At 40.0% G+C, this 22791-nt stretch overlaps 3 protein-coding genes across 6 annotated transcripts; 1 reads left to right on the forward strand and 2 right to left on the reverse strand.

Moving 5' to 3' along the window:
- Positions 1-1024: 1024 nt before the first annotated feature.
- On the reverse strand, positions 1025-8256 carry polh (polymerase (DNA directed), eta). Its single transcript, XM_058652095.1, has 10 exons — positions 7983-8256; positions 6708-6842; positions 6394-6626; positions 5645-5823; positions 5089-5192; positions 4161-4280; positions 3895-4018; positions 3095-3160; positions 2773-2945; positions 1025-2204 (listed from the first exon to the last, which is right to left on the reverse strand). Exons 1-10 carry the CDS (start codon positions 8117-8119, stop codon positions 1286-1288), a joined length of 2190 nt encoding a protein of 729 aa, XP_058508078.1. The 5' UTR covers positions 8120-8256; the 3' UTR covers positions 1025-1285.
- Positions 6505-22232, forward strand: LOC131474301 (uncharacterized). Of its 4 annotated transcripts, none has more exons than XM_058652097.1 (13): positions 6505-6645; positions 9439-9471; positions 10432-10502; positions 10601-10637; positions 10953-11108; positions 15914-18788; positions 18920-19228; positions 19662-19961; positions 20179-20236; positions 20660-20757; positions 20849-20883; positions 21855-21932; positions 22009-22232. In XM_058652097.1, the coding sequence occupies exons 6-13, from the start codon at positions 18743-18745 to the stop codon at positions 22066-22068; spliced, it is 984 nt and encodes a 327-aa protein (XP_058508080.1). In that variant the 5' UTR covers positions 6505-6645; positions 9439-9471; positions 10432-10502; positions 10601-10637; positions 10953-11108; positions 15914-18742; the 3' UTR covers positions 22069-22232. The 4 variants fall into 4 exon arrangements, with proteins under 4 accessions (XP_058508080.1, XP_058508083.1, XP_058508081.1 ...); XM_058652100.1 differs by having other exon boundaries at positions 22012-22232; XM_058652098.1 differs by lacking the exon at positions 6505-6645 and adding an exon at positions 8228-8343.
- LOC131474300 (high-affinity choline transporter 1-like) lies at positions 11245-16107 on the reverse strand. The gene is made up of 8 exons (XM_058652096.1): positions 15924-16107; positions 15570-15686; positions 15310-15465; positions 13399-13547; positions 13171-13314; positions 12837-12990; positions 12018-12235; positions 11245-11934 (listed from the first exon to the last, which is right to left on the reverse strand). The coding sequence occupies exons 1-8, from the start codon at positions 16105-16107 to the stop codon at positions 11371-11373; spliced, it is 1686 nt and encodes a 561-aa protein (XP_058508079.1). The 3' UTR covers positions 11245-11370.
- Positions 22233-22791: the final 559 nt, after the last annotated feature.

Here is a 22791-nt window from a genome sequence, read left to right on the forward strand (position 1 = left end):
TCTACTCAAACCTGTCTGCAGCTGTCCAGTTTTATTAGCACATAAATTTCTCTAATAATTAACTGTGTTCATTGTGGGAATGTTGCCAGGCAACACTTGATCTAAACACTATCCTGAGTGAAACAGATTTGTGTGGAGCATTGAAACTATCCTGTGTTGAATATGTTTTAATGATTGTCATTATTTTTTTAAATGACTCAGAGGAGTCAAAATATCCGTGTTTTCCAAACACTGACACCTTCCCTACAAGTATAAATAAATACAAGAGGCCAGAATACAGTCTGACCTTCACTGAGAAGTGGAACACCATTGAAGATCAGGTGAGGAATAATAATTTTTCTGCCCTCTTTTTAACATACATGTGTGTGTAATGTCATGAATGGGCATTATCAACATCTTCTGTTTCTCAGATTGTCAGCAGACCAAAGTTGACACCATCTTCTCTCCTAACGCTGGGTAAGACCGCTGCTTTGGGATTTTTCAGTCCTCACTACACTGGGGTTCCTTGCAACTGGAGGCCACCAGAGGGAGCTTGCAGACTCGTCATTATGTACCAGCTGTATGGGATTATTCACATGGTGTCCATGTACATTCAGTTCCTCTAAGTAGTGCCAGCTTGGGCAGACCTCGTAAAAGCTTAATATAATCAGCTCTCTCTATAACTGGACACACACACAGGTGCAAGTGTGCAGAAAAACTCATTTTGGACTAATTAATTCTGTTTAAATACAATGGTGGTGCCTCCCTCATTTGCTGACCTGGGCAAGTTTGCTAAAGACGTTTTAAACTAAGGCTATGGCATGATGTTCTGTGCTGTGATGATAGTTTTTCTGCTGCAAAGTCTGGATGATATCGAAGACAAACTGTTCTGCTCTACATGATCTGGCTTGGAGAAAAGCCTGATGTTTATCAGTGGAGTGGTGAGGTCACTTGTTTTTCTTCTCTGATTTACTGGCCCAAGAGTTGATTCAGGTTGCAGAGAGCAATCAAGATGGAACTGTGCACTGAACTGGAACATTTAACAGTAAAATAAATATTTTTATTTATTTGTGGATGAAACAAAACGCTTGATGACATCTTCATTTTGGGGTTTGGGATAAAAGTGATTGGACCAAACATCTGATTGATTGATTCATTGAAAAGTTTCAGTCCTGTATAAAACAAAGTATACATCAATTTTAATTTGTACATACATTTGTACTTGAAAATGTTTCCAACAGCAATCATTTGGTAGAACAGTGGCTTTTCGGGCCAATTTCTTTAAACATTTTTCTAAAGCACATCTTCACTTTCTCTTGAAAAAAGAATCCAGGGTGGTCGTACTTCCGCCTTGGGAGCGAGGTCTTTTCGGTTGAGGTCCTGATAGGCCTCTGGTTTTGGTTTTGCCCCGCATGGACTGGGCCGTGCCTTCCGCTGCCACTCTGAGAGGAGACACTGAGGAGGAGGAGGAGGAGGAGATGGAGGAGATGGAGGAAAGTGAATTCTGGAGGTCCAGAGCAAAATGATAGTCGTTGTGTTCAGGCATCTCCCACACCGACACTTCCTGGCCACATCGTTCACAGTTTACAAAGTCTTCTCTGGCCTCACTCGGAGGAGGAGAATGAGTTTCCTCTGTATCAATGTGCAGTTCCTCAGTTAGTTTTTCCTGCAAGTCTGGCTGAACATCAACACATTCTTTTACACCTATTTTACTGATAGACCCACATCCATGTCCTGTTTTTGGTCTTGATGCTGAAGCCTGTAGATTTCTTTCATGACTTTTTTTCTGGAAGAAAGAGGAAATGCCAGGACAGGGGCTGGTTGAGCTGATTTTAGATTGTGAGGAAATTTTGATGGAGGAAGCTGAGCAGTTGGTATCCGTCTCTGACTGACTATCAGTCGTGAATGTTTTATGGAAGGTGGAGGAACTCTCCACAGGGATGACGGCATCTTCTTCATCCTCCTCCTCTTCTTCTTCTTCTTCTTTCACTACCTTCTTTCTTTGTTTATCAGCTGCCTTTTGAAAGAAGGACTGGATGGTGCCAGGTTCTTTACACACCGAGTCATTCTTCTCTCCATGAGGAGCCTGGGTGGATGATTGAGTGGTGGCGAAAGGGCTCTGGGTTGAAGTGACATCACCGGACAGGAAACCAGCGATCCCTTTTGCTGAAGGGGCGTCGCTGAATTTGCTGGCTGACAGGTGTAGCAGGGTGAGGGGTGGAGTCCTGAGAATGTTAAGCAGAAAAGGGTGTAATTAACATATTAAAACATGGCTGCTCGCAGGGACTCAAAATACAAGTTGTTGATGTTTTAAGACAGTTTGCCATTTTATCTTCCCATTAGACAGATCTTACACCACTCACTCCCTGTACCAAAGTTAATAGGGAAAACCTACACACTTGTCCAAGGGCACAGACAGTGAACTGCTGCCTCGTTTGGTGGCTTTGTGTCTCTCGAGTAAATGTGAACGAAGAACTTCAGACACCAAAGTCGTTAAAATGACACATTTGAACTTATTACCCTTGGAGCAGTAAGTCAACATCTCCTGTGTGCAATTATGTAAAATCACAGATTTTCTCCGAGGACTTTGGTATCAGAAATGAGTGTTTTTACAAAGTGACCTAAATTCCAGTTTTCCTTAGCAAGAAAAAGTGGCAAACATATTTTTAAGACATCATAGATTTTAATTAAAGGTGAGCCTTTAATCAGTTTTCCCTGGGTCCCCACTGGCAGCCATGTGGTTCTCAGGGCCATCGGTACCTCATACACTTCAAAAATCCCAACATAGCATACCATGTAGCCTGATGGTTTCCCGCTGTGTTGAGGCTCTTGATAATGGCAAAGCTGTCACTCGATAACTTATTGGCTTCGTAGCGAACTAAAGCACAACAGCGGGAGAAGCTGCTCTGCTTCTTATCCCCAAGCTGACGCACGCCGACTGTCAAGAGCTTCCCCACTCGGCCGTTCTGTGATTTAATGAGAATCAAAAAAGGGGCAAGAAGGTTAAAAACCCCCAGTTAATACATTTACTTTGCGCAACACTGCTGTGAAACACAGGTGACAGAATTATCTCATATTATTATAAATGAAGAAGTTACGCAAAACATTTTCTTACCACTTCTTTGTCCTTGGTCAGTCTCTCTTCCAGTTCAAGAGCCAGCTGATGAAGCCAGTACTGGACCTACACACAGGTTAATTAAAATTAAAATAATATAAATATTTGAAATCACTTGTTTTATATAAAAGGCTATAAAATGAGTTTTTTGCAATTGAAGTTGGTCAGTCATCAGTCAGTCATCATCTACCGCTTTATTGAAGTTGGTATTTAAGATTATTTTATTTGAATTTGTGCTTATAGGAATGATGGACTATGTAACCATTCAAGTGTTCTTTAAAATTGAGCCAAACATTTCACAATCGGCGCATTAGTTTTAGTCAAAAATGAAAGGGTTAACATTTGAACACCTCTAAAACCATGATTCAACACAGGAATAAGGTTCTACATCCACATGACTACATTGCTTTTTAAAAAGCCATATGACTTGTTGTCCACATGACCCTCGCAGTTTAGAGCCGCACAAATGCACTGCTTTTTTTGGTCCAAATTGACCCATGAGAACGATGTAACATTTACCCACATTCACTTCCCTATTGCTTTTTTTTTTTTTTAAACCACACAACAGAATTATTTGGTTAACACTTAACGAAATGTACGCTAACAAAAATAAATCCATGGTCTTGTCTTTTCGCAATCGTTTCTCTTATTAGCAGAACTGTCTCAAACTTGGCAACATGTAAACAGAATCGGCTTCCTGTTTACACTGGCACACAAATACCTCAGATTACTTTTGATATGGAGTTGTTTTGATCTCTTTAATATTTTTTTTTATGTAGCCAGAGATGACCGGTACATACCTGGTCTTTAGTAGACAGAGACGTCTTCCCAGGGAAGTTTTTACTGCAGCCGATGGATTTAGGAAGCTGTCTGGGTTTCACTGCTTCAAACTCAATCCCCCGACACAAGTCGTACAACCACGGGCTGCAAAGCAGAGACATTTCCTGGGTAATGCATATGCTCATCGAATATCTATCTCTTTTGTGTTGTAGAGACACCAGAGTTTGAGCCATGTAATAATATTGAGATGTACATTTTTTGAAGAATATCGTGCTTTTGTTTCTACCCAGTTTTGTCTCCAAAGTGCATCCCCAGCTGGGCCTGAGAGAAGCGAGTCAGATCCCCCATGTTCTCCACTCCCATAGTTTCTGTAATGGAGGCACCAAGCTTTCCCCCCAGATTACGGCTGCAGGGATGAATGAGCAAAGCGAGAGCGCAGTATCACGTTAGTTACATTGTTTTTTTTGAATTGCAGATCATCGGTTGTGTAACTCTAATAACCAATACAGTTTCAGTTGTAGGGTCAAAAGCATGATTTTTAAGACCTTTGAGCAACTGAATTTAAAAGTCCATTGAATTGAATATACCACTCAAACATTTGCATTTAGAGCTGCAACTAATGATTATTTAAATAATCGATTAATCTGTCGAATATTTTCACGATTAATCGTTTGGCCCCTAAAACATTAAAAAATGTTGATCAGTGTTTGTTAAAACCTTGTTTTGTCCACAAACCAAAATGATTCACTTTTAATGATTTCTTTGTAATATGGAACAGGGAAATGAAGAATATATTCACAATTAAGAAGCTGAAACAACCAGAAATCTTGTTTTAATAATTAAAAAAAGCTTCAAAGATTTTATACAATACTATCACTCGATAAAAAGCACTTCCAATAAGTTACTTGTGGTCAATTTCTATCATTGTGATAATCTTGAATGGAGAAAAAAAAACAGGTTTCACTGTCCAGTGGTTTGTTTTTTAATGTGGAGCTGCAGCTTTCTTTGTCACCTATGATCTTGAATTACTTATTTTTCTCTATAAAAATGTGTATCTTATTGTTTCTGACAGAAGGCTACACCCATTTATGTATAAGAATCTAAGAAATTATACAAAGAAATATTGTAACCTTCATCACAATTTTATTGTGTGTTTTATAGTGACTGTGTCACATCATCTTGTCTTCAACAGCAGAGAAATACTTTGAACTTACATCTTGCTGACGGGTAGAGAGTTGAACAGTTCTGTTACCGAGTCCAGAGGCAGAACAGTTTGTCGGTTCGGTTTGTTTAGTCCACAAGCAAGTTTAGCCAGTACCTTTTTTTTTAAAAATAAAAACAAATTAGTCTATGTTCCATTTTGTGTTTACCATGACTTGTATCAGGCATTTTATTTACAGGAGCCATTTTTCACAGGTGACGACAGGAAAAGCAAGGGTGCTATTAATTAAAACAACAATGGCTGAGTTCCATTTATCATCATTTCATTATCAGTTCATTATCCTCAGTGTCGGGGGGTGAATGCTCAAACACTGTCCTGATTTAAGAGAACCATAGTTAATGTTCATCACTAATGCCAAAAATGGCTACGTTAACACCAGTAATCGTAAAACTAACAACTTGTGCTGATATTGTATGGAAAAAATGCCTTATAAAATGCCCATATTTGAATTTAAACAACTTATCTGACATCTTGCAGACGAGACCTCATATCAACTCCTGACTAATTGTGTAATTGTGTGAAACAGGCTCAGGGTACATTTTCCCCACCTTATTGTGCGAAATCCCCGCCGAACAGCTGAATCCTGTGTGTTCCTCCACGGCTGCTCGCATTTCCTCCACAATGAGCGCCCCCACTGTCAGCTGCAGGTCTGCACTGCTCTGTTCCCCCGACTGAGGCACAGGTAAGGATGTGAGCCACTCCTGGAGACCTCTGCTTCTCTGCTCCTCTGAGGACAAACATGATAGTGTTAAGCATTGAATATAGCTGACATTTTGGCTCCCCCTATCCATTTAGCACATTCACGTCTTGGTGCAGTGTGCAACGTCATCTTTCTTCAAACTGATTTTTCAAGGTCAGTGTGTAAAAAAAATGACAAGAGTAAACACATTTATACCAAAAAATGCTTAATTTGTCATGATTTTGAGGCATCTTTCTATATACCTTCTCTCGTGCTCGCTCTCTTTTTATTTATATATATACATACATATATATATATACATACATACATATAGCTGTTCTAATCTGATGTTGAGGTAAAATAGGATAAAACAATGAATTGTACAAAAAAAATTACCAATCTGGTGCAGGGAATTGGAAATAAACCACATTGAGATGAAATTGAACTTCTACTGTTGAGTTACAGCTACATTAACCCTGCAATCAACAAAGGCGATTAGCCTGATATTGACAAACAGCTGTTATCTATAGTTATTTGAGAATCACATTTTTGTGATTTTATGAAAACCTTGCATTTTTCTTGTTTTGGAAATTGTACTGTTTATATTCCATGGTCCACCTTTATCCAGGACACGATCCTCTGCAGATGCTTCCACTTCGGCTCTACTTTGTGGATAACCCTGGACATACGTCGCCCTCAGCAGGCAAGGGTCGATTTGTGCGCCGGACATGTTTTTCAGCCGCTGCTGTACCGCAGCCGTCAGATCCATATAAGCCTCGTCAATGCTGGCTCGCTCGATCACAGCGAAGCGGGACATCACCTCAATCACCTCCACACTCGCATCCCTGTAACTACACCAGGTGTGACCAGGTGAATATCTAAATCAAACATATATACCATAATAAAAGAAATAATATAGTTCTAGTACTTACTGTGTTAGGTCTGCCTTGCCGTGAGACTCGCGCACACGTGCCACCTGGAGATCTGGGCACAGTGTCTTGGCGTCGTCCACCCACATGTTCCTGGTGACGCCATGCGCCCTGGCCTCGTAGCTCACAGCTATGATCCTGGCAGAAGTGGCAAAAACATATTTTTAAGATAAAGCTAGCATAGAATGTATTAGTTAAGTGGCTAAAGTCTGGTTTTCCTTGTCTCCAGTGGCCATTTTTCATGTCTCAGACTGACTATTGGTGCATGTCATTTGGAGGTGAAAGACAGAATTTCCGAGTTCCTCCTTGTAAGCTTGCAAGATGGCTGCTATCCATTTAAATAATAATTAAAAAAAAACATTAGAGCTGAAACTAACAATTATTTTCATGATCCATATAGTTTGGTCCATAAAATGTAAGAAAATATTGATTAATAGGTGATTTCCAAACTCACTTCTCAGATGTCCAGTTTTGTCCACAAAGCAAAAATGATTTATTTGTCAAATTGAGAAACAAAAGGAACAACCATGTCGAACGCAACACAACAACACTATGATGGACAACAATATTTTTTTTTTGTTTCAATACATCAAGCTTTGTATGAGCAGACTGCAGGTGTTGAAGAAACACCGGTCACACTTTTCTGTCATCCAAACAGCCGACTATCATGGGTCTAACTCCACTCCTACCTTTACTCTGGTACCCCAAGGGAAGGGTACCAAATATTTTTACAAATGGAGCTGGTTAAACGCAAAAAAATATATACTGTACTGAACCAAAATGTTCCACTAAAAGAAAAAGAAACGCCTCTGCAAACATTTATCTCATTCTGTAGTTCCTGTTTTTGAATTTTCTTTTTTTTGCCCCCCGCCCTAATGTGTTTGTTTGGCATCTGGTGAGGTTTTAGGGACACTTCTCCTTTTTCGTTTTTGAATTTTTTTTTTTTGCCCCCCGCCCCAATGTGTTTGTTTGGCATCCGGTGAGGTTTTAGGGACACTTCTCCTTTTATTTTTTTATTCTTTTAACCAGATAAAAGACCCATTGAGATCAATATCTCTTTCACAAGGGTGACCTGGCCAAGAAAGGCAGCAGCACACATCATAGTTAAATAAAAACAGGAAGGCAGCAACTACAATACAAACATAGAAATACAAGAGTACACTAGACAAACATAAAGTGCAAGAGTTGTGGTCACAGTAACAATTTAAGAACACAGGCACTGTTCAATGGATTTTTATTGATCATGAAAACGTTTTTGTGTCAAAAATGAAATCTCACCCGCCTCCTTTCCACGTCTTGTACTGAGCCACCACACAGGCGGTGTTCTTCAAAGCCGGGTTCAGCCTCTGCTCCACTTGCACGTAGAAACAGTCCATGTCCACTAACGCCACTACTCTCTCCTTCCCATAATCCATCACGGCACACAAGCCTCCGTATGTCCGTTAGCGAAAAGAAAACGCAAACCGTTTACGCTAAAAGAAAAACATCAAAAACGCTACTGTTGTTCACTGCAGCTGAATTGAACCTGGCGCCGAAGTTTCCGACAGATCTGTCGCTTTGTGTTTTACGTAATCACACGGCGGCAGCGGTATACGTCATTAACCGTCGACGCATGTTGGTGAGGTCATACAACACTGTGGTGAGTTCATTGAGAGTTAGTTAGTAAATGATCATTTTACAGCAGCATTAGACATCAGGCATAAAACATAAGACTATGCTGTATAGAGTAGTAGAGTATGTGTGTGTATATATATATATATATATATATATACTTCAGGCATGATAGATTTCACTTGCTAGTTCAATTATGTATAGATTATCTTAATTTCATGGTAACTTTACCTAATTATCATAATTGATCGCATGCTTCTTAGATACCTGAAAGACACAAAACTTTACTGTATTACAGGTATGTAACTTTATTGTTTCTAATTTAAATAAAACTCTAATTTGAATTCAGTAGTCCATTTCAGATTTATTTTGCTTATTGTTTTTTTTGTTTACTTACCCATTGAATTATTTAATTATCAATTATCTTAATTTCATGGCTACTTATTCTAATTTAATAGATAATTCAATCACACTCTATTGTAAAATAGAAGCATAAACACTGACAGGTTGAAAAACAACCATTTAACTAATGCATTATTCCTTATTCAGACCAATGCATACAGTAGTAAAAAAAATGTTTATTGGTTATTTATGAGTGTTGTCTCAACTAATCATGGGCTACTTGCAACAGTTACTTCATCCGAAAACCAACTAGATGAAAAAGCCTCACTTTGGAGGAAGGACTGAAAGATGCACTTGCATAAAAAGAGAAAATAGGAAGTGAGATATGTTCAGTCTTTAAATGTGTTTCCCAGTTTCCCTTGTTCAGTCGGTTTCCTCAGCAACATGTCTGTTCATCTCAGACTTCTCCTCATCCTCATTGAACTCAATAGATGACTGATAAAAACTAAAAAAGATTCATATATATAATATTTTAACTCAAAGCATTTTTTACGATGAATGCTTTTTTATTACTCATTTGCTCTGTTGTTAAACATATCTGCTGCAGTTCATCAGTTTTCCTCTTCATCCCAGTGAGTCTGTTGATCTTTGTCATGGTGACCTTGTTCATATGGTTGATCTTGAAAAAGTAGAGTAAGCCTCTCTTTGTATTTCAACGATTGTGCTATTGTCGCTGAATACTGAGAGTCAGTAACGGATGTTTTCTCTGTTTAACTTTTAGGGACAAGCAATTCAGTCGTCAACCATGACAACGGTAAGATATGCTGATCCATTTCACATTATATCTGGTATATTGTATATTTTTATACACTGATCAGACAAATCAACATGGAGGAAACCACGGACAACAACAAAATAAGATTTAACAAAAAGGCCAAAACATTAAAACCACTTATCCTCATTTGAAGCTCAAAAAATAGTTCTCCTTTTATCAGGTTGGCTTCAACAAACACGCAAATGACCTGAGGCAGTTTCTCCATCCCCGACTCTCTCAACTGTCTTTTAGACTTTTTCATATTTTAGGATTCTTTGCATTGTAGGCAGTTGTCATTGGAGTATTGGAGAGCTTTCCACCAAAGGGACCTGTATGCAATTGAGTAATTGTTGTGGAACAGTCAATAGGAGGTGCCCTCTTGCTCTTTGAACTGCCAAATCTTCCATAATGGGCCAGATTTTTGGTGTGTGCCAGTTTTATTTGGATGTAAATTGACAGCACGATTTTCACAGGCTGTGAACAGAACCTAGATGAAGTGTCATTCTCTCTGCCGGTTAGCGCACGTATTTTTGAAACTGAAAAGCAATGTCTGAGAAAGTGTGAAGACTTTTATGGGAAGTCATTACTGCATCAAATGCGAGAATACAGAACGTCTTCAGTCATCTATAAACTACAGGATGTCCATAATATGAATACCTATTAATATTATTTCTATTTATTAAAATGCATCTTAGTATACTGTGCTGTTGCTGTGGATTCATAGCCAGAGAAGATAGTGACCATATGTCAGAAAGCCATTATGTATGTGTGGTCAAAATTCACATTAATCCCTTAGATCATGATTTGTCTCCTTCAATAAAATACAAATACAATTCCTGCAAACAGGGGTAATGATATTGATGTTCTCAAGCTGATTATTTTTTTAGTCTCTTTTAAATGACATTTGGTTTTCTCCCATTTCTTCAAAAGGGTAACATACTGTAATGTGTCTCCACTCAGAGACCATGTGAAAGTGACGTGGATGTGCTGTACAGTTCTATGGACATCAAAAAACCACAAACGGCTAAAAGGTTGAAGATTCAACCACACATTGGTTCTCATATCCTGTATTTCAGCTCCTCTTTGCTCTCCCGTCCTAATTGTTGTACTTCCTTTTTTTTTTTAACAGGTTAAGGCGCAAGATGATCTAACATACAGCACACCAGGTCTGACAAATTGTTAAATGTTTATATGTTATAGTATTTATCAACCCGAAATATTTTTTCAGACTTAACTGTTGCAATTGTCAGCTCTGATTCCCTTGTTCTGTCGTTATGGTTTATTTTTTTATTACATCATGTATTGTGGTTCAAGCTCCGGTTAACGTAGGCAGTTGCTGATGATGCTAAAATAAATGGTAAATGGTCTGCATTCATATTGTGCTTTTATAGTCCCAGAGCTGCTCTACATTTTTACAGTTTTGCCATTCATGCCCATTCACAGTGTATTTTCTGTCACTCATCTTTCATACCCATTCACAGCCGCCTGGAGCATCATGGGGTTGAGTGTCTTTCCCTGGGACACATTAGCAATTATCGATGAGGCCAGATGAAACAAATCAGGTTGTTAAACTCAAAGAATGTCATGAAGACCTGGATGACCTGTAACCTTCTACTTTCAATCTCAGACAAACTGAGGTAATAATACTCGGCCTAAACACTATAAAAAAACTTTCTAAACACATTGTCTCTATAGATGACATTACCATGGCTTCCGGTTGTGATGTAAGGAAGCTTGGAGTTATTTTTTACCATATTATTTGACTCATACGAATTTCGAGAACAGCCTTCTTCGACCTGTGAATATTTATTTGAGCGTCTGAACAGTTTTATATGAAACAAACAATAATAATAATAAACATATTAAGTCGGAACTTATGTACGTGTGAACTGTCAGACACTAACACTCTGTGTTCATTGCCGGTTCTAAGGCCTCTGTCTTTTGAGAACAGCTTTCAGTCAATGTCTCATTCTCATGGCCTTCATTGTCACCATGTCCTGGAGTTAGCTGTTGTGGTGAGTGTTGACCTTTCACTTTTAAAATGTCACACTTCTCAGGAAGCAGGCCTTTGTTGAAGAGCACAGACGTCAGGTAGGAGAACAAGATGATGGCAGCAGTGGCCAACAGCATGGAGATGGTCTTCACTGGAGCATACTGGACATAAACACCGTCCTCAAGAACACATCCTGGGAAGTGGAGGACAACTGGAAGTCCTATTAATGGGATGCCACTGAGCAACCTCAGCACCAATCCCACCACAAAGCCCATAATAGCTCCGTAACCATTGGAGATATTGAAGAAGATGACGCAGACCACTTGAGGGAAGACTAAGATGTAGGCCACTTCACTAGAAAGGAACCAGAACAACAGAATACTCTCCTTTGCCTGGGATAGTAATGTACCAACCAGGCCAACAACCAAGATAGTGACACGAATCACCCACTGAATGTCTGTGTCTGATGCCTGGAGAAGACAGTTGAGAAGAAGGGCTGAAGAGCTTCCAAACATCTCTATAACTACCTTCTTTATTATCAATTCTAACTCACCTGTGGCCTCAGGATATTCTTGTAAAGGTTGACGCTGACGATAGAAGCTGCAGAAATCAGAATAGAATCCGCTGTTGACATCACAGCAGCAGCCACAGATCCAATTCCAATAATGGAGATGAAGGACGGGGTAAGGTGCTGCAAGGTGATGGGTAGGACTATAGCTGCTTCTCCACGTTCATATGGAGATGGGGAACCATAGGACGTCAGGTTCCAGTCTGAGGATAGATGGGCACATTGTCTGTTTGAGGGAATCTGAGAGGAACCTACTGCACTAAAGTGGACCATCTCACGAAAGTCAAAGATCCAAGTTCAGTTCAGCTAATCTTTGAGAAATTATAAATTAGTTTATAGATATGTTAGTATGTACAGAGATAATTTAATTTGATGATTTTCATCATAAACACCTCCCCAATGAGGTGTCTGGGAGAGGTTTTGACCAGATGCCCTGATCAGTAAGTGTATTTGACGGAAAAGGAAGCTTGGGAAAATCAAAAAAAAATGGCTTGATGCTTGAATGGGGAGAAGTCTGATTTCACTGATTGCCTTGTTGCTTAGGAAGAAGGTTTAGCTTTTGGCCTCCATTTTCACAGCAAAACAACAAAATAGCACTCTTAATTTGGTAATTACATCAGACTGACTAGTCTTTTTGATTTTGTTCATGGATAAATATTTCAAATTCAAAACTTTTCTTATTTTAAACTCTAATGTAAGCAGTCAGTCCCTTGAGATATAAATCTCCTTTAACGAGAAAACATTTCATTGTGATTATAATCCGATCAAGCTGTAGCTCATATAGACATGTGATTTCATCCAAACCTGTAGACGCAGCAGCTGCTCCAATCAGTGCAGGTGGTATTGAAAACACAGGTAAGATGAAAGCAGAGATCAAACTAGTGACCTTAGCAGTGTTTAAGGAAGAAGCTGATAACATCCTCTGGTAGATACTCTGATATGCAAGACACGACATCATCTGAAGAAAAATCAAACATTCACTTGATTTTATGACAGCTTGGAATCTACCTTGATGACAACAAAATTGCTGCTAATAGTCTGTCTACAACTTTAACTTCACCAGTGGTGGCTGGCGATAAACAAAGTTAGAGGAGCCGCTCAAATCTGTTCATAATACAGTGTCTTTTTTTCAGCTTACGAAGAATAAGAAATCATCAATCATGATCCAGGTATCTTTTGGTTCTGGTAAACCAAGCCAGGGACCGTGTAAGGTGTTGTTCATCAGAGTGTTGCTAATGTCCAAGCAGTTTGGGTTTGTCAAAACAAAGGGAACGCAGAGCCACTGCAGAGACAAATGAAAACACAAATTAAACAAACACACACAACATCCAGCTCACGATCAATTGTCATAGTAAAACAAACTCACCATACTAATGAATATAAGAACAAGCTGTATGATATCTGTGTAGGCCACAGAGTAGAGGCCTCCAAACAGTGTGTAGATGATTACGATGGCAGAAGAAATCCACACGCACACATTGTAGGACAGGTCCATGATCACACTCATGGTTCCTCCTGTCAGAAACACTGACTTAGTGGAATTCTGTGTAGACACAGTTAAAAGTGGACTTTTTTCTTTTTTTTTATCTATCTTTGTATTCAGTGTGTTTAGGTCACAGCGTTAAATTCAGATTTTAGTCGGACTAAGACAATAGTTTGGTTTTCTGAGTTTGTAAGTCACAGAAAAATCGAACTATTCTTAGTTGGACTAAAGCCATGTTTCCACCAAGTGGAAATAATAACTGTCCCCAACCGTTCCACTTTTTGGTACCGTTCCCTTGGGGTACCAAAGTAATGTACGGTATAGGTGGGCCTAGACAGTCAGTTGATTGGGCGACAGAACAGCATTACATTACATTACATGTCATTTAGCAGACGCTTTTATCCAAAGCGACTTACAATAAGTGCATTTAAACATTTGGGTACAAATAAGAGCTAGAAGTAAGTAAGAGCTTCAAGTGAATCAAACTATGAAGTGCTAGTCATAAGTGCGATATATAGTTTTTTTTTTTTTTTTTTTTTTTTTTTTTTTTTTTTTTTTCCGTCGTCGTTATCGTCTTAGTCGAGGTAGAGTCGGAAGAAATGTGTTTTTAGTCGGCGGCGGAAGATGTGGAGGCTTTCCGCTGTCCGGATGTCAATGGGGAGCTCGTTCCACCATTTGGGAGCGAGGACAGTGAACAGTCTCGAGTTCTGTAAATGCCTCTGCGATCCTCTCAGTGAGGGGGCAGCGAGCCGGTTTGCCGATGCAGAGCGAAGTGGGCGGGCTGGGGTGTAGGTTTTGATCATGTCCTGGATGTAGGCTGGACCGGATCCGTTTGTAGCATGGAACGCAAGCACTAGAGTCTTGAAGCGGATGCGAGCAGCTACAGGAAGCCAGTGAAGGGAGCGGAGGAGAGGTGTAGTGTGGGAGAATTTTGGTAAGTTGAAGACCAGTCGAGCTGCTGCATTCTGGATGAGTTGCAGGGGTCGTATGACACACGCAGGGAGACCAGCCAGGAGTGAGTTGCAGTAATCCAAGCGTGAGATGACAAGAGCCTGGACCAGAACCTGTGCCGCCTTCTGGGTTAGAAGAGGCCGTATCCTTCTGATGTTGTGCAACATGTATCATGTAACAGCATCACTCCCCCGTGACCTGCGTTTCTTCCCCGCCCACAGTCTATTCTGTAAATCCAATTTCTCATCCGCATGTATACTTGGACTCGGGAAGTTGTCCAATTGCCTGACTCAGTCGAGCTATGGCCGCAGCTGGATGGTTCCCTCACTCAGAGAGGCGCCGTTCAAATTGTGTAGGTCACTGAGTTTCGGTCATCACATTGTGGGAAACTAACTAGAAACTAGTTTTCTGGTTGAAAATCGTGTGTGGAATTTGTAAACCCGAGAGCAAGTTGAAGCTGTGAACCTTCCATGCAACACAAAGTGTTGAGTGTGTTTTTTGTTGTTTTTGTTTGTGTTGAGTTTTCAATTCCTTTGAATGAAATGAAGTTGTGAAATATTACATTTCAAAGAACACAAGCAACAATTACCTAGATAAGATTAGATTCTTTATTGTTTGTTGTACACATGGACATGGTGCAACAACAGTTTGGAGAGATTTCGCTGAAGGTTGACCTGTATGTTTCAAAGTTTGAATGAAGTATCTTTGTTGAAGTAGGGCAGAATAAGAGGAAGAATTTAAAAACAATATGGCTTTAAAACAACAACATATTATTGCAGCAATCCCACGGATAACGTGAGCACGTCTATGTGTGTGTGTGTGTATGTGTGTAATGCAGCTTACCCAAACCAATAAATGCGATGGGAATCCACAATATATCAAGCAAAACTGTCATCAAGCACATTCCACCTGTTAGCACCTTTCCGTACTTGGCATGAAAAGGATCCAGCACTGTCACACAGTTCTTTTCTCTCAGTGGCTTGGTGAACAGCAGACCACCTCGATTTAAAGATGGACAGAACACACACATTAATGATGATAATGATAATAATAATAATATTGTAGTGAAATAAAATGAATATGAATTTTAAAAAAAACCTTACATATAATAAAAGCCATGCTGTATGCAACATCGATGGTGGCTACTCTTATTAGTCCCATAGATGGCGTGTACACAATCTCAGCTGTGCCGACAAGTGTGCCTCCTCCAACCAATGTAGCTACATCATAGATTGTTGTTTGAGTGGATGATGAATCACAATTAATGACATTCAAAGCAATATATACAGTATATACATAAACTTTCTCATTCAGAAAAAACTTTCCAGTAAAAATTCTCACGTGTATCTTTGCAGACGTCACTTCTTGCACATTTTTTCACATCTCTATTCTTTTTTATTATTATTATTCAGTCTTATTTAATGTGTATATCATTTTTTAATTTCAGTTGTCGTCACCTGTCAGTGTGAAGACCCCCATCATGCAGCTGATGTTCCTGTTTCCCAGCAGAGCCATGTCCACTTTACTGGCTCCACTTTTCCTCTGTTCCCTCCTGGACTTGAAAGAGGCCCAGATACCGGTACCAAGGACCAGCAGGTAGAAAAGTACCATCACTATCACTCCTGGGACGTTCACTGCCATGATGAATCTGCTGAGTGACTTCCACACCGGCTGCTTTCAGACTAAGTAAGACTCTGACTCAGAAACAGGAAAATCTGGTACTGTGAGTACCGAAGTACACACTGAAAACTTGCCCTTTTCGTCTCATCTTTTATACACTGGGCTCAGGGGCTGGACTACACCCCTGGCCCTCTTTCCATGTTACACATTATTGTCACTATTTTCCACCGTTAGATATCTGTATTGCATTTTACCTATCGTACCATCTGATTTCTTATCTTAACTTGCATCTGTGACTGTTCAACCATGACATGCCAGGTTTTATGTCTGTTTGACTGGTTCACTGTTTTTAAGAATCTGCCAGTAGCTGAAGAGGATTTTCCTCTTCAACGTACCCTGCCTTTAAATGTTTGGACTGCACGTCATCAACAACACTCCGACTAACATTGGTTAGCCATGAATTCCACCTGAGAAAATATTGATCTCTTGAAATAACATCATTATCGCTAACGTTGTTACTTCAAGAGATCAATATTTTCTCAGGTGGTTACTTGGTATACAAGGTTTGAAAACCACTGTCATAGACTACACCAGTGGTGTAAATAGGCCGAGCAAAGTCAGCCACGGTCTTTTCACAGGAGGCAGATTTATTCCCTCCTCATCCTATAGAGAAATATGATTAAGGTGGAGCAAGCGATAAGGTGAATTATTAGTATTATTCATTTGTGTTGTTGTTATTTGTTTCATTTTCTCAAAATTACTCAGCTCCACTATGACCACATACCCTGGTATATACAGTAGTATATAAGTACCATGTCGTGGCAAAATCTTAGTTAAGTCCATTGATGTTTTTATGATAAAGTATTCTTCATGACTTAATGTAAAGGTTTACATAACCTAGAGCAGGGGTCACCAACCTTTTTGAGACCGAGAGCTACCTGAAGGTTAGAGAATAATATGGAGGGCTACCATATTAACATTTTATGCAATTTACCATTTAAATGATGAATATTATGCATTTAATTGCATACACATTAAATCCAGTGCTTACTCCTAATGATTATCACAGTTTTTATAAACAATATCAGGACATTTTACTCAGTGATCATATGGATACATGCAAGTGAGGTGAAGTGAAATGAGCCCACGTGCACCTCGTTGGCTGCTCGCGGGCTACCAAGTGCCCGCGGGCACCACGTTGGTGACCACTGACCTAGAGGTTACTACGCCAATGAACAGCAGCTGTCTTTGTGAGTTTCCTTCTTCTTGCATGAGGAACATACAGCAGAGGGCATCAAGGCTGTCTGTGCAGGAGTTCAGGGGAAAGGATTCAGTGTTTGGGTTATCACTCTTTCCCTACATCATTTTGCTTCGGTTGGCCTGGTGGCCATCATAATTCAGAGTATTATAGGTATTTGGGACACGAGACACGACCCATTGGTTAATTTTCTTGAAGGACATTGGGCTAGTCCAATGACAGCTCTCAGCTCTCAGTGTTTGTGTCCAGTGTTATTTTAGCTTGCCATAAAGGTATAGTTTGCAGGTGGTACAGCTTACAGTTATTATTATGTAATATTAGTGAAAAATGTAGGTAACCATTAGGGCTGCAACGATTATTCGATTGTTAATCAATGACTTACTTAATCGTCTGTTGGTTTTTTGGTTTGTTTGTTTGTTTTTTTTTAACAATTAATACAAGCTTTGTGATTTTCAGCTTCTTAGATATGAATATATTATGGTTTCTTTGCTCCATTTGACCAAAAAAAAACGTTAAACTGAAAAAACATTTCAGAAAATTGTGAATTCCAGGTTTGTTAACACTGATCGACATTTTTCATCATTTTAACTTTTATGAACAAAAGAATACTTGATTAATCGAGAAAATAATCGATTGTAAAAAAGAAAACTAACAGTATATTTCATTAAACACTGAAAAGACATCTCTAGCAGTGTTTCTTTGACAACCACTTTCACTTCAAGATGGGAATTGTGACACTGCCATCTCTCCCAAGATGAAAGTCTCCCGAGTAGTGAAAGAGCATATCCATTTTTTACCACAGTTACTCTCTCCATGTACATATGTTGTCTGGTATGTCATGTGTCTCCACATATCGTAAATTTTGTTGGTCCCAGTCCAACCCTGCACACAACAGACTGCCGTCCACTGAATGGTCAGAGAGTGTGGTCACTGGAAGAGTCCCCCTTCCGCTGTACTTCCGAGTCGTGCTGGAATAGTATATAGTGTGGAGAAGCGCCGTTAGACAGAGTCTGGGAATCTGCTGATACCAGGCACAGAGAAGGACAATAGAACCTTGGAAGCAAACGTGGTTGTTTGTTACGTTACAATTTTCCGTGAGAGTCGAATATTTCTTGTTATGTTAAATGGCAACAACCATGTAACTAATACATCATTCTTCATTCATACTGTATGTAGAAGTTTGACCTTGTATTTTCCGGCTTATTTATGAGTGTTGTCTCAACTAATGATGTGCTCCGTGCAACAGTAACAACAGTCATCCAAAAAAATGATTGCAAAAGCCTCACCTAGGAGGAAGGGCTGACATGCACTTGCATAAAAAAACTGAAACAGGAAGTGAGAAGTGATCGGTCTTTAACAGCTGCTCACAGTTTGTTCAGTCGGGGTTTCCTCAGTAACATGGCCGCTCATCTCCGACTTCTCCTCATCCTCTGTCAACTCACAGGTGAGCCATTCTTTGTGTGTGTGTGGTTCTTAAACAAGCAGTGTAGACCACCACTCTGATGTAACTGTCTGCAATGTATCAATCAGTTGCCATGAAAGTCTTGTGAAATGCTGCGTTTGTTCTCGTTGCAGGGATTTACAGCATCAGTAAAGTGTCAGTGAAAGCTGGAGATTCTATCACCATCCCGTGTCTGTATCAGTCCAGATACACAAACCGTGTGAAATACTTGTGTAAAGGTTATCGTTGGGATTCCTGCAGTTTTGCAGTCAAAACAAACAAACCCGATAGGTCAGGAAAGTTTTCCATATCTGATGACAAAAACGAAGAAATCTTCACTGTAACTATCAAATATCTAACCACCACAGACACTGATTACTGGTGTAATGTGGAGATTGATCACGGGGCGGACTATGGAGAGTATTTTCATCTGGTGGTCACAGGTAAGAGACTGTGACTTATCTTTCAGCCCATTTTAACATAAAAAAATGATGATTTTAAGCAAGTATCTAACAGATGTATATTTAAGAGAAATACATTTATTAGGCGCGGAAAGCCTAAATGTGTTCTTGCCAAGTTCAGTTTGTACTTATCTGGAGGCCGAGACATTGCAGAGCGTCCACAGATCGGAGATTGTGACTTCCATGTTTCCTTGAAATTAGATCACTGGGCCAATTAAACAGACAAACAACCATCCACTCTCACACTCAAGGTTAATTGTCCAATTTACCGAATCTCTATATTGCATGTTTTTCTGGCTGTTTGAGGAAAGTGGAGAACCTGGACAGAACCCACGCACACACAAGAAGAACATGCAAACTCCATGCAGGAAGGTCCGTGTTTCCAGACCGGGAATACAATTTGTTTTTCCTTCAGGTAAACCCAGTCTCTATGTGGATAGTCAGGAGATTAAAGCATACATTGGAGATGATCTAGCCATCCGCTGTTACCATGGTTCCTCTGGAAAAATGCAGTGGTGCAGGCTGGGCAGAAACTGCGTCACAGGCCCGTTGGGGAAAATAGGCGAAAACGAAGTGACCATAAATTCTACGATTCCTCATGTTTCTACTGTGACGATGAGCAAAGTGACGAGACAGAGCAGCGGCTGGTACTTGTGTGTTCAGGGAGATCTACAGATGCCGGTGCATGTCACGGTCACTGAGAGACCTGTAATAAGTAAGTTGCTATAAGTATACCAATTTGGGGGGGGGGGCCAACAGGAAGTCAACCATTTTGTATTTTTGTGGTGTTTCGCACGTCACATTCTTGCAGTCTTGTACACTCTGCTGCTGCTACTACATTACACCAGCCATATAAAGTTACTTTATACACTATCCACCTCCTAAAACCTGAAATAACCCTTTAAATATTGTTCTGCTTTGACCTATTATAGCAACATCCACTCCGTTACTCACATCTGGCTCTGGTGGTGGAGAGACAGCAAAGCACAGGTCAGATGTTTTCACAATTCAATTCAATTGAAATACTATTGAGAACCTGATCATTTTTATTTATTTATCTGTATAAACCACTGTATGAGTTGTCCAGCCCTGCCTCTCACGCCCCCCCCCCCCCCCCGACACCTCACCAGGGGAGCCCGCCACACTATTGGAGAAGTACTGCATTAAGTCAACTTTGGTGAAAAACTTTGCGTCATACAATGACGCGAAAACGGGGGAATTCAGGCAAAATATAGGAAATGTGTGAAAAGCGATGACACAAACGTAATGAAGCAAACATTCACGGTCGTTGTGACCCCAGCATTAGGCTAACACATGAATATATTCTTACACTATTTGTAATTCAAAGCATTTTTGAACAATAAATAATTTCTTGTCACTCATTTGCTCTGTTGTTAAACATGTCTGCTGCAGCTCATCAGTTCTCCTGATGAGCCTCATCATCCCTCTGAGTCTGTTGATCGTCGTTGTCATGGTGACCTTGTTCATATTTTGGATCTTGAAAAAACATAGTAAGTCTCTCTTTGGATTTCAACGATGGTGCGATTGTTGTCGCCTAATACTGAGTCAGTAACGGATGTTTTCGCTGTTTTCAACTTTTAGGGACAAGGAATTCGCAGTCGCCACCCATGGCAGTGGTAAGATGCTGATCCATTTTACATTATATACATGTACGGTGTACTGTATATGTTTATACACTGATCCGACAAACCAACAGTTTCATCCATTAAGGTGGTAGTTAAAAATGACGTTCATCTTCCGAAGAACGCCCCCTCAAGTTGGATATTGCAGGCGATCGCGAGCGGCGAACCGCTGTATTTCAGTTCAGTACCATATGGTACCTTTAAGTTGCAGTGTGTTGGGTTCTCAGGGTCGCTGCCTTCATTGTGTTTTCAAAGTTTTTGAGTTGGGTTGTCTGATGGTTGGTGTATTGTATGTCTTTTTGAAACTTAAAAGCCATGTCTGAGAAAGTTTGGAGGCATTTGGGGATGTTACATTCTCTCCTGTAAAAAAAAAACAAGGTCAGAACTTGCTGGAATTTACAGCACAGCATTATGTTGTGATGCCAAGAAAATCAAATGTGAGCATGCAGAACCTCTGCAGCCGTCTATAAACTGCATCCTGATTACCTAGTTTGTTGGAAGGCCTTTGTGTATGTGTGATCAAAAGCTTCATTCATCCCTTAGATCATGATGTGTTCACTGATTTAGTCTTTTTTTTAAGTATACAACCCTGAACCATCTGGAAAAGAAGGACAGTTATGCCAGGCTTTGTCTCTTTAGCGCTTTAGCTTTAGCTCGATCCCTAACAGACTGTTCAAATCCTCGGCCTCCCATACTCCACCCGCCTCTGGATTAAGGACTTTCTCAATGACCGCCCACAGTGAGTCAAAGTAGGTCCCCACCTTTCCCCAACGCTCCCCAACGCTGTGCCGGAGTTGGTACAGGACAACAAAAGCCAGAACAAACCGACTGAAAAACAACACATATCCCAGGGCTGTTAATATAATATAATAACTAATAAAGAACGCTGAAGGGTATTCAGGGTGAGGGTATGAAGTGCAAGTTTGTATTAACGCAAACTGATATCTGTCTCCATTTCCACTCAGAGTCCATGTGGAAGTGACGGGGATGTGTTGTACAGTTCTGTGCTCATCACAAAACCACAAAAGGATGAAGCCAAAAGGGTAGAGATTACGTCAACCACACATTGTTCCTCTTTGCTCTGCCGTTCCTGATTGTTGTATTTCCTTTTGTTTTCAGCAGGTTAAAGCCCAAGAGGAGCACTTAACATACAGCACTCTGAAAAACTCTCACTCGTGATTCCCTAATTCTGTCATCACTTTTTGAAGAGAAAATAGCTACTGCCGGAACTAAGTTCCACAGTACTATAAATACACCCTTTTAATTACATGCTTCCTCTGCAGAGAAGGAAATGAAAGAGTTCAGCCTTTCTGACACATGGTCGTAGTGTTGTTGAAATCTATCTTGATCTATGTCAATAAAATTGCATGTTCTCAAAATATCATTTGGTTTTAAGTTATGCACAGTAATGTTCAGGATCCATGAAGCAGTGCTAGCAAGTACAATACAGTAATGTTTTTTTTACTACACAGTTCCAGCATGACTCGGCACGGCTCGACTCTACTTTTTTGCTTTTCCATTAGTGATAGTACCTGGTCTGATGAGGTTCCAAGCGAGCTGAGCCAATCTATAAATGTGACGTCAACAGAACAGACTGCCAGCCACTGATTGGTCAGAGAGTGTCGTCACTGGAAGAGTCATGAGCGCGACGTCCAACACAAGAGTCAAAGTGAACAATGCCGAACTGTAGATCAGTTAAAAAGACTTCATCTCCAACATTTAATAGATGAAAAATAATAGACGGATTAATCTATTGTGAAAATAATAGTTAATCACTGCCCTAAAGGGTAACAGTTATGGTGATTACTCATATCTCCAAAGCTTAATATCTTAATCCAGCTTTATAACTGAACATGCACAGAGGTGATAATTCACTAGGAAAACAACGTCTGAGTAAATGTC

The sequence above is a fragment of the Solea solea genome, chromosome 15, assembly GCF_958295425.1.
Source record: "Solea solea chromosome 15, fSolSol10.1, whole genome shotgun sequence".
Classification (NCBI taxonomy): Eukaryota; Metazoa; Chordata; class Actinopteri; order Pleuronectiformes; family Soleidae; genus Solea; species Solea solea.

What these genes read in the sequence shown, in the direction of transcription:
- polh (XM_058652095.1), bottom strand. Translation starts at nt 8,119, where the DNA reads ATGGATTATGGGAAGGAGAGAGTAGTGGCGTTAGTGGACATGGACTGT. An exon ending in GGATCGTGTCCTGGATAAAG is followed by an intron (nt 5,824 to 6,393) that starts GTGGACCATGGA and finishes GTTTGTCCTCAG; the next exon opens with AGGAGCAGAGAAGCAGAGGT. An exon ending in TCTCTACCCGTCAGCAAGAT is followed by an intron (nt 4,281 to 5,088) that starts GTAAGTTCAAAG and finishes TCATCCCTGCAG; the next exon opens with CCGTAATCTGGGGGGAAAGC.
- LOC131474301 (XM_058652097.1), top strand. Translation starts at nt 18,743, where the DNA reads ATGGCCGCTCATCTCCGACTTCTCCTCATCCTCTGTCAACTCACAG. An exon ending in CACTGAGAGACCTGTAATAA is followed by an intron (nt 19,962 to 20,178) that starts GTAAGTTGCTAT and finishes GACCTATTATAG; the next exon opens with CAACATCCACTCCGTTACTC. An exon ending in AGTCGCCACCCATGGCAGTG is followed by an intron (nt 20,884 to 21,854) that starts GTAAGATGCTGA and finishes ATTTCCACTCAG; the next exon opens with AGTCCATGTGGAAGTGACGG.
- LOC131474300 (XM_058652096.1), bottom strand. Translation starts at nt 16,107, where the DNA reads ATGGCAGTGAACGTCCCAGGAGTGATAGTGATGGTACTTTTCTACCTG. An exon ending in TTGATGATTTCTTATTCTTC is followed by an intron (nt 12,991 to 13,170) that starts GTAAGCTGAAAA and finishes ATTTTTCTTCAG; the next exon opens with ATGATGTCGTGTCTTGCATA. An exon ending in AGCAGCTGCTGCGTCTACAG is followed by an intron (nt 12,236 to 12,836) that starts GTTTGGATGAAA and finishes ATCTATCCTCAG; the next exon opens with ACTGGAACCTGACGTCCTAT.